The following is a 9342-nucleotide window of genomic DNA, read 5'->3' as shown; positions in this document are numbered from 1 at the left end:
TTTGTTAATCATATAATGACATGTCACAAAGAAGAAAGAATCACTTCTATTCTTTTATCGTGCCTAAAATAGATTAATGAATCACAGAAAATCATCACCATGTTTTCATTGTGTTTTTATAAATCACTGTTTTTATTTTACTGAAACATCAGTAATATAATTTTGAGTTTGTCTTAAGGAAATCTTACATTTATCTGGACACAGGTTCAGAATGATTATTTAAGCAGAAGTGTTAATTAATCATCATAAATGTAAGATACAACATATTTAACATTCATATCTGTACAGTATTTAATACATTTTACAAGTGCAATGTCTATCTCATCCTATAATTAAATTATGGTGTTTATTAACCTGTTTAAATTGACAAACATGGCTCTTATAAAACAGAACTTTTTGCATRGTTTAACCCAATTGGTGTTGGAGGCTGTCATCGTGTGTCACAAATGTGCTGTTCTGCTACAGTCCTCTCCCGCTCTGACCGAGAGGATCACCTGATCCCTGCAGACTCCACCCGGCTCGACGCGTCGCCTCACGTCACCCCTTCCCAAGTTTCACTTTCAGCGGGTCGTTTTACGTGTGGGATTATCTAAACACACCCTGCTGCTCTCTCTCACACACACACTGACACTGCTCTGACAGAACCGGTCACAGAACGTTACAGTTATGTCTTTCAACCTTTTTAAAGAATTTACATTTTTCTGCCTAAATGCATGAAGAGCTGACTTTGCTGAAATTTGCAAAAGAAGCTGATCACTAGCTAAAAGCTAAAAGAAGCAAAACATTTGCTATATGTTACATAGAGCAAAAGGCTAACCAAAAGCAAACAAGTAGCAAAATGTGAGCTAAAAGCTAAAATAGCAAAAGGTTAGCTAAAAGGTTGTATAAATATTGCAAAAAGCTAACTAAAAGCAAAATGTTGGCTAAAAGTAAAACTTGCTAGCACGTCAAAAGGCTTTTATCCATGCCCCCCACACTCACCCAGCTCCAGGTGGTGTCGGTGGAGTCCTGAACAGCTTCATCAAACTTCTCTTCATCCACACCTGATGTCATGATTCCATCATATGTTTTTTGTTTTGGGCTTTATTTTGGTCGTGGGTCACTACTCGGACGTGCAACATGCAAGAACTCCACAAGAACCAGAACCTCTAGAAAGTGTGTCTTCGCTCTCCGAGCTCGAGAAGTGTCTGACGGTCAAGTGTAAGTGAACGGCGTCTTGCTAAATTTACCTGGAGGGGGGGCCTCGTGTTAGAAACCCGAGCCTACCCCTCAAGTGGCCGTCGTCATGCACGGGGACCTTTGACTCTTCGGGCATCTGGTGAAATTCTTTTGACATAATATTTATTTAGGTGGATGTCTTCAGTCTTCCATGATCATACACTTGTTAAACAATCAATCTAGACCTTCAACTGCCCTTGACTTGTAAATTTCCAATGATCCCCCCACCCCCATTCTCCATGACCACAGTGGTGTTATCAGGTTTTCAGATGAGAACACCTGCTGCTCTGGGGGACGTCCTGGTTTCACTAGTACACATGTGCCTTTCAAACCTCTGCTGATAATACTGTTTTCACATAATGAGTTAAGCATATTGAATATACAGACTTTAATATGTTACCTGTTGTAGGTAGGGCTTTGTGCATCCTCTGTTTGATTCTGACCAGAAAGATACAATATCAGCTTGTCTAAGTGGAACCATAACTACCATCTAAAACAGTGGTTCCCAAACTTTTTATCTTCTGACCCACAAACTATCCATGGCAAAAACTTGTGACCCCAAATATTACTGGTCTGAGGACACGAACTTTGTTAATAACCCAAAAAAAAACACGGGCTTTTTGACAATCTGTAAATACTTATTTTGTGTTTTTGTAATAGTTATAGGAAAAATATTACATCAGCAATTATTTTAATAACCTTTAAATTGATTTCCGGAGATTATCCAAGGTGCTTCATGACCCATAATTGGGTCCCAAGCCCAACTTTGGGAACCAAAGTGCAGTGGTTCCCAAACTTTTCAGATTTTGACCCACAAAATAACAGTAGCAGAGACCTGTGCTCTCAGCTATTTTTGGATGATAAACATTTGTATCAGGTCAACAAAACATGGGCATAGTAACAATATTTTTTATACTAAATTCACCCATTTTTAATACACTAACCTCACTCCTTTGTACCAACTAAGGCACAAATGTAATTAATTCCTAAAATCTTTTCAGGACCCCACCTTGATGTTTTGAGACCCCACTTTGGGTCCCGACCCCAACTTTGGGAAACACTGATCTAAAACAACTACCATCTTATGAAAAAAATCTATGTATTTAAATTAGCGGCAGTAGCAGTTGGCTGTAGACTAGCTCTAAGCTCAACAATCCAGTCAAAGTCAAACTCTATTGCTCAAGATCAGAGGAGCCCAAAGTGGGGCCCGCGGGCCAAATTTGGCCCGCCAAGCTATTTGATTTGGCCCACCAACAGTTGCCAAAGTTACAAAGTTGAAACATGTCATCCTATGTAGAAACACAGTAATAAAATTGGTCAAATGACTATATAAAAGGGCTGTAGTGAAGGTAATTTTCATTTATGGTGCTGACTGTATCTTTGATTTATTAGGATTAAACATGAAACATGAAATGACAAGAAATATTTAGATCAGATTTAACCCCAAATGTAGATTTGCACACTTTATAAGGCCACAAAAASTCATATTTTATCAATTTATAAAATGTCCCATGAGCCTTTGCTACTTGAACGTATGGCAGACTTTCTCCAAGTGCTCAGACTAAAACAAAAGATGGCCATTGCATAGCTTAATCGTTAAAATTAAGGACTTTACTTAAAAAAGTATTTGTATTTCATGTATTATATTACTGCATTTGGCCCGCAGCCCTGGATAGATTTTCATTTTGGCCCTCTCAGGGAAAATGTTTGGGCACCCCTGCTCAAGATGGAGGTTGTTCAACATATTCAACAGGTAAGATATTAACTGTTCATAAACTTTTTTTTTCAACACTCCCTTTCAAAAGATTTGAACTAGCACTTTAAGTCAGTGGTCCTCAAACGTTTCCATGCCAAGTCCCCTTCAGACAAGGAAAATTTCCCACCTTCCCAACCAACCTCATCCATGCTCAAACAGAAGCTGCTCTTTGCAGGAACCATAAAAATTAACTATTCTTCCCATTAGCTTCTACTCTTTCAAAAACATATAAAATCTAAACAATCTGTGCAATTACCACAACAATAAAGTTCAATCTGTGTAAAAATAAACAAATTGAATCATTTCAGTATTAGTGGCTCAGTGTAAACTACGCAAATTGTGCATGGAAGATTTATACTACACTGCCCTCTAGTGTTTGATAGTGACAATTACATGCGGATCAGATTTAAACGTTGCTTTCACTTGCTGTCCTCAAACTATGATTAAAATAAAGAAAAAGTTAGGAGCGTAGATTTATTAAGATTCAGTCTAGATATATCATATATAATATCTTTTAACTTTTATTGTCCGCACTAAATACTGAGTTTAGCCATTTTTAAAATTTGTTGCTACAGTTTGCGGCAACATCAATCGTTCTCTCGTGCGACATTGCGAATGTCCCATTTTCTCGCCGCACCTGAAGTCATCATCCTTGCTACCTTCGCGGTGTGTCCTCTGGTGGCGTATTGATCCAGCTAACTGATCGTTAGCCCTTTTTTTTTTTTATTTGTCAGTATGTTGTCTGTGATGTCTCATCGTTTGTCTGTTGTTTCTGGGTAAATATACCTGGCACTCGGTGGCTTTAATGTTCCGTGCAGGTCATCTAAAAACCATCGGCAAAGCGGGAACTGGCTGGTAGGTGGTGTTTGAAATCACAGAGACGTGACATGTTGCTCACGTCTCCTAAACTCTCGCTCATCAGCCGACTGCAGAGCAAATATATATATAAAAAGCTAAGCTAACAGGCTAACAGCTAAACATTATTAAGGCTAAGCTGTCTTCATAATTATTTTATCTAAGTACCAGTTAGTACATTTAATGTTGTTACTTAGCAGCAGCTAAATGATTATTAGAATGTTACATTTTAGCGTTTGTTGACGCGAAATGAGGTACTTAGCTAAAGACCGCTAGCCCACTAAGCTAACAGCTAGTTGTCAGTTTGAACCCATTTACCGGAGCTGTAAATTACGTAAGTATTAAACTGGTTATGTGGTGTAACTTCGCTCTACGTGATTAAAATATTTTATAGTATTATAAAGTAATCCGTAATGCTGATAATGACAGCTGCTAGTTCATTCTTGAGTGTTTCAATGGAGGTTTGTTGTCTGGATTCCTGGTTTTCTGTCTTGTTCCATCTATGACTATAACGTGATGTTTACATGGCAGGCACACAACCCTATTTATAAATGGGCTGAATGATTGTGTTCATTTAAAACAAGCCCATTACTCAAATTAATTTGTGATCAASCACATGGAAATTTAGTTACAGAGATATTTGGGTGTGTAGCTAAATGTATAAAAAAGTAACCCCACCCCGAACTCCCTTTTTTGTCCTCTATCGCAGGCACTTTCGCCGGACGATGGACGAGCTGGTCCATGACCTGGTGTCAGCGCTGGAGGAGAGCTCAGAGCAGGCTGCTCGCGGCGGCTTCGGCGACGGCGGAGACCATGCTCTGGCGGTGGGCTGTCTGCTGAAGAGGCAGGCTCGGAAGCGAAGGGGCAGGAAGCGACGCTCGGACAACCCACATCCGCCGTGGGAGGCGGGCCACCTCAGCGAGGGCTCAGAGTCCAGCGTGGAGGAGCATAAGGTGAGGCCCGGTGAAGGGATGGCGAATYGAAAGGTCTTAGCCAGATCCTTAAGCTGTTTAAACATAAGCTGCAGTGGGTGCTATGTCGGGAGGAGCGTATTGATACCCGTTATGGTATGTTATCATTTATTGACGTTTTTAACCACTGGCACTTTTGTTGCAGGACTACCGTGCCGGCGCAGGAGGAGTCTCCGCTGCCAATAGCCACGCCCGTGACAACAGCGACTCCGACGACCAGCTTGGCCCCAAAAGGCGACCCTCTCACACGGCCGACCTGGGCCGAAGCAAACGCCCGTTTTGGCCCGACGACCTGGCTGTTCTGGGCTCGGCAGAGGGAACCCGCAGCCTCAGGCGGCGCCGTAAGGTCAAACGCATGGCCGTCGACCCGCCCGCAGAACCCGAACCCCACTCCTCCATCATGCTCGGGCCTCCGCCTGTCCCCAAAGCCCGCGTCGGCGGCAGGCCGCACAGACTGGGCGCCGGCGAGGGCGGGGGAGCCCCGGAGCTCTGTGGAGGGGGTCTGATAGGGTCCGGGGGAGGGAAGAACCGGATCAAGAAGAGGAAGCTGGGCGCCCACAGACTGGGAGTGGAAGCTGCTGACGAGGGGGTGGTGGTTGAGAGCGAAGACCCCCTTTCTCCTCCAGTGGRTGGGTCCAAGGACAAGATGGAGCTGGAGGAGCAAAAGGGCTCAGATGAGGACATGAGTGACAGGTGGTTAGTGTTTCACTTTCTCTTTTTACCAAGTGAAGCTGGAGTTCTCCACCTCTGCTTCTAGCCTAACATCCATCTGTTAGTCTTTAGGACTTCAGGTAAGACGTAGGACTGGTTGTCAAACAGTTTTATCAGAAGTTTTTGTGTCGGAGTTGAAATTTTGTACAAATATTTTAATACGCCGAGAAAAAAACTTCAGGGTTTGAATATATTTTCAGATTCCTAGCTGTAAGCTTCATTTTGACACGTTGATCAGAATATCAGGAGATATTTTTTATTGCTAATGGAGATGACCTCTGGAAAATCGGTCTGAATTTATTTTTAATAATTAATTGCGTGAGCTCAGCGCAGAAGTGAAGCGGGCTCTTTCTTCAAACTTAGATCCTAGTTGACGATTTGAGTCTTAAGAAAACCATATCGAAACTGAACATTTGAACTATATTTCCAAATACAACTGTGGAGATATCTGAAGGAACATTTTGGTGGCTTTTGATGAACCGTTGGGACCTCTGACAATAAAAATGGGGATTGTCGAGAGACTTTGTGAGTTGAGTAAGATTTGCACATTTAGCTTGTCTTCATCAAGCCATGAACAGCTTTGCACAAAATGCGAGGTAGAAATAAGGTTTAAATGCAAAAAAAAAAAAACAAGATTTGTGGGAAAACATGACAGCRACGCTCAAATTTTAACACTTACAAAAAGTGCTTCTAGATTTAAAGCTGATTCTTCTACTAGTTTTAACTAATTGACCTTTAATTTTAATATAAATTTCTGATTTATTGATATTTTCTTGTGTCTCTTTCAGTGAGACCAGCAGTGTGAGTAACAGCAGTGACGGGGGTCTCTATACCAATGATGAGGGGAGGCAAGGTGACTAAAACTGTCTTAATGAACACACTAAAGAGTGAGGCTGTAATCRTGTCTTTGTTTTGTCTTTTCAACAATTGTTTACGTAAAGCATTTTGCCAAAATTTGGTTCAGAAGGTTCCTTTTGTGTGCAGAGATGTATTTATTAGGTTTTCGCGTTTCCCCGCGAGGTCTCATTTTCTGACTTTGGCTCCAGGCGACGACGAGCAGAGCGACTGGTTCTGCGAGGGCGACCCGGGCTCCGGCTCTGGGCCCAGCGGCGCGTGCGGCATAGCGGGAGTGGTTCCCTGGTGGGAGCGGGAGACGGCGTCGGAGGAGCTGGACCTCGTCGACCCCGTCTTCAGCAGCATTCTCACGGGATCTTTTCCGCTCCTGAGCCCTGGAGCGCAGAGAGGTAGGCTGCCGTCGGTGGGGGAGGAGGAACACACTTTCCCCTAAAGATGCGAAAAGATTTTAAAAAAATCAACAATGAAACACAGACCCATGGAGGTGTATATAACAGCTGTAGCTCAGAAACCATGTGACCGTGTGATCGGCTGGTGAAGCTAACGGCTAACGCAAAACGGTCAAGACTCTGGATTTACCATAACTGTACATGTTGACAACAGAGCAGGAAAAAAGGACTGATGATGTAGAATCATAAAAAACTGTTAATAATAATATTAACCCAATTATTATTAATATTTTACAGTTTATATAATCTATCTAATGTTTTAAATAATGCCAGAAAAGCTGTTTATGTTTTGGATTTATTAACAGAAGATAAACAGGAAAATGTCTCATTTCACAACACAAGTCAGCAGATTTGATCTTATTTAGCTCAATGTGATCTGTGCAGAACATAACGTAACAGTTTAAAATTAAAATAATCTTATAAAGTCGAATGTAATCACTGTTATTTATTGAACTGGTTAGCAGATATTAGCTTGTGGAGCATATATACAGAGTTTAGCTCTGTTGAATCATGCTACAGTTTAACACAAACTATTAAATATTACTTTGTCCTCTGATAAATATTTAGACCTACAGAGTGTAAAATAAAATTATAAATTTCTGATTAATATTTAGACCTAGGGTGTAAAATATTATTATAAATGTGAGTATTTTTAGGTTTCTGTTAGAAGAACCTGACTTGTTGAGAAGATGTTAGCTAATAGAGACAAGTTTCATCCTATAACCAGAGAACATTTTCTAACTGTTGACTGGTAAATATAAATATTCTTATTTTTTATGACCGTAAGAAGAAATAATAAATATACTTTATTACTAGCTGAAGTCATCATTTTTCAACTAGCTAAAGTCTAATCTTCACRTCTGGWTTAGATCATTGTTATTTATAAATTATATATTTTTCTGGTATAAATCTGCTGTTTTACATGATCGTTGAATGAAATTAACATAATTATTAATTTATTGTAAAAACATGACAGATAATTTGTGAAACAGATCCARTTCAGTTTGCTGTTTATCTATTAGTTTCTATGGAGGCTGTGAGCTGTTGCCCTGTTTGGTCTGTTTCTGCTCCTCCATGCTGTCAGACACTACCAGTGGACAGGATAGGCTGGGCTCAGTCTAGTGTTCTTATTTAAGTCTATGCACAGACCCTAACACTAAATAAAACATGAAACTCCCATTTTATTTCCGTCATTCTGTAATCTAAAATGAAMCCTCGCCTCCTTGCATCTAAATGTTACAAACAACTAAAATAATTTCAAACTTTTTCTTAATTGCGAGTAAACCAGTGATGTTTTTCAGGGTTTCAGGCCAGGTTGAGTCGTCTTCATGGGGGCCAGCAGGGATCCGAGGCGGGCCTTCAGGGAGGCTCTGGTCCGGGCTTCAACGAGAGGCGGAGCCGACAAACCCAGGACTCACAYGAGTGAGTTTTGTTGTTCACGTTTTGTTTACCATTTTTTCATCCATTTTCTTCGTGATCTGCTCACACAGAGAAYTTTAAACAGATTTCTTCATTGTTCTACAGGCCCTGGTTCAGCTCGGGATCAAGGAGAGAGCACGGACAGGTGAGTCTYGTGTCAAACAGGTGTGAGCGTGATTGTTGTTTTTATTGCTCAGACAATAAGTTTTCAGTCTTTCTCTCTTCACGACTTCAGCTGCACTGGGACCCACGATCAGACAGAGGGCACCGGAGGACCTGTTCAGTAAAAACAGCAAGCAGGTCAGAGCAGTTTACCTTAAAACACATTTAATTTCTAACCAGGGTGAGCGTGTAACTTTGCTCCCATATTAGCAAGATTTTCTTGTTGTTGTTGTTATTTCTTCTAGAGATCAACATATTTTTGTGTCGCCCGTCTGGTTTTGCAGACAGACCAGCGGACACCTTGGCTCTTTGTGTACAGGGGACATCAAGCGTAGGCGAAAAGCAGCCCCTCTTGGCACCACTGCACCACCAGGTACCGGATGTGCACCTAGCTGCACCTTCTTTGTATATTTGTCTCCTGCTTGTCTCTGAACTGGTGGATCCAGTCCTCGCTCTGTCTCACACTGATGTGAAAACAATGACAGTTATTTCAGGAGAGGGTTAAACAGACGGTTCTCCTTCGCCCTCGAGCCGGTCACCACATTAGAAACCGATCTAAATGACGGGAGAGTTCAACCTGAGCAGTGTGAGCAGCTTTACTCAGCACTGCTTGCAAACAAAGAGAGGATTAAAAACAGTAATGAGCTGGACGCTGTGAGCAAAAAGAACTTCTTGGAAAAGAGAGGACAAAATGACTAATGTATTTCCTGAATGTATTTGTTACACTGGAAGTGTAGCTAAAAGTCAAAGCATAGTTTGTATTTATTCCGCGCCATTGGCCCATCGCAATATTTAATTCTAATACAGTTCATTTGCTAACCTCGTGCAACCTTAGATGTAGGTTTTTTTTTTTTATTAAAGGGCACCTATTATGCAAAATTAACTTTTTAAAGGTTTTTTTTACTCAACTTTGGGTATGTACTTCTTAAAAAAAACAGTCCTAGGA

General features: G+C 41.1%; 2 protein-coding genes across 5 annotated transcripts in view; one reads left to right on the top strand and one right to left on the bottom strand.

The window, feature by feature from the left end:
* Positions 1 to 4588, bottom strand: part of LOC106520053 (phosphatidate phosphatase LPIN1) — a 30805-nt gene extending 26217 nt beyond the window's left edge. The window contains exon 1 of one of the 3 annotated variants that reach the window (XM_014011971.1): positions 4508 to 4588. Coding sequence is in view for 1 of the 3 variants with exons in the window: in XM_014011968.1 (XP_013867422.1) it covers positions 982 to 1053 (72 nt within the window). In the remaining 2 variants the exon portion in view is untranslated. Of the gene's footprint in view, positions 1 to 981; positions 1165 to 3760; positions 3837 to 4507 lie in introns of those variants that run through there. The other 2 variants (XM_014011969.1, XM_014011968.1) reach the window with 2 other exon arrangements.
* The window catches only part of gpatch2 (G patch domain containing 2), a 7159-nt gene continuing 1437 nt past the window's right edge, over positions 3621 to 9342 (top strand). Inside the window, exons 1-9 of one of the 2 annotated variants that reach the window (XM_014011973.1) lie at positions 3621 to 3829; positions 4539 to 4782; positions 4946 to 5493; positions 6300 to 6364; positions 6558 to 6755; positions 8117 to 8237; positions 8340 to 8379; positions 8470 to 8534; positions 8681 to 8769. In XM_014011973.1, the coding sequence (XP_013867427.1) occupies positions 3780 to 3829; positions 4539 to 4782; positions 4946 to 5493; positions 6300 to 6364; positions 6558 to 6755; positions 8117 to 8237; positions 8340 to 8379; positions 8470 to 8534; positions 8681 to 8769 (1420 nt within the window). In that variant the 5' untranslated portion in view covers positions 3621 to 3779. Of the gene's footprint in view, positions 3830 to 4538; positions 4783 to 4945; positions 5497 to 6299; positions 6365 to 6557; positions 6756 to 8116; positions 8238 to 8339; positions 8380 to 8469; positions 8535 to 8680; positions 8770 to 9342 lie in introns of both variants that reach the window. The other variant, XM_014011972.1, reaches the window with a different exon arrangement.

This window comes from Austrofundulus limnaeus, unplaced genomic scaffold (assembly GCF_001266775.1).
Source record: "Austrofundulus limnaeus strain Quisiro unplaced genomic scaffold, Austrofundulus_limnaeus-1.0 Scaffold86, whole genome shotgun sequence".
NCBI lineage: Eukaryota > Metazoa > Chordata > Actinopteri > Cyprinodontiformes > Rivulidae > Austrofundulus > Austrofundulus limnaeus.
This window is presented reverse-complemented; position numbering and strand designations above follow the sequence as displayed.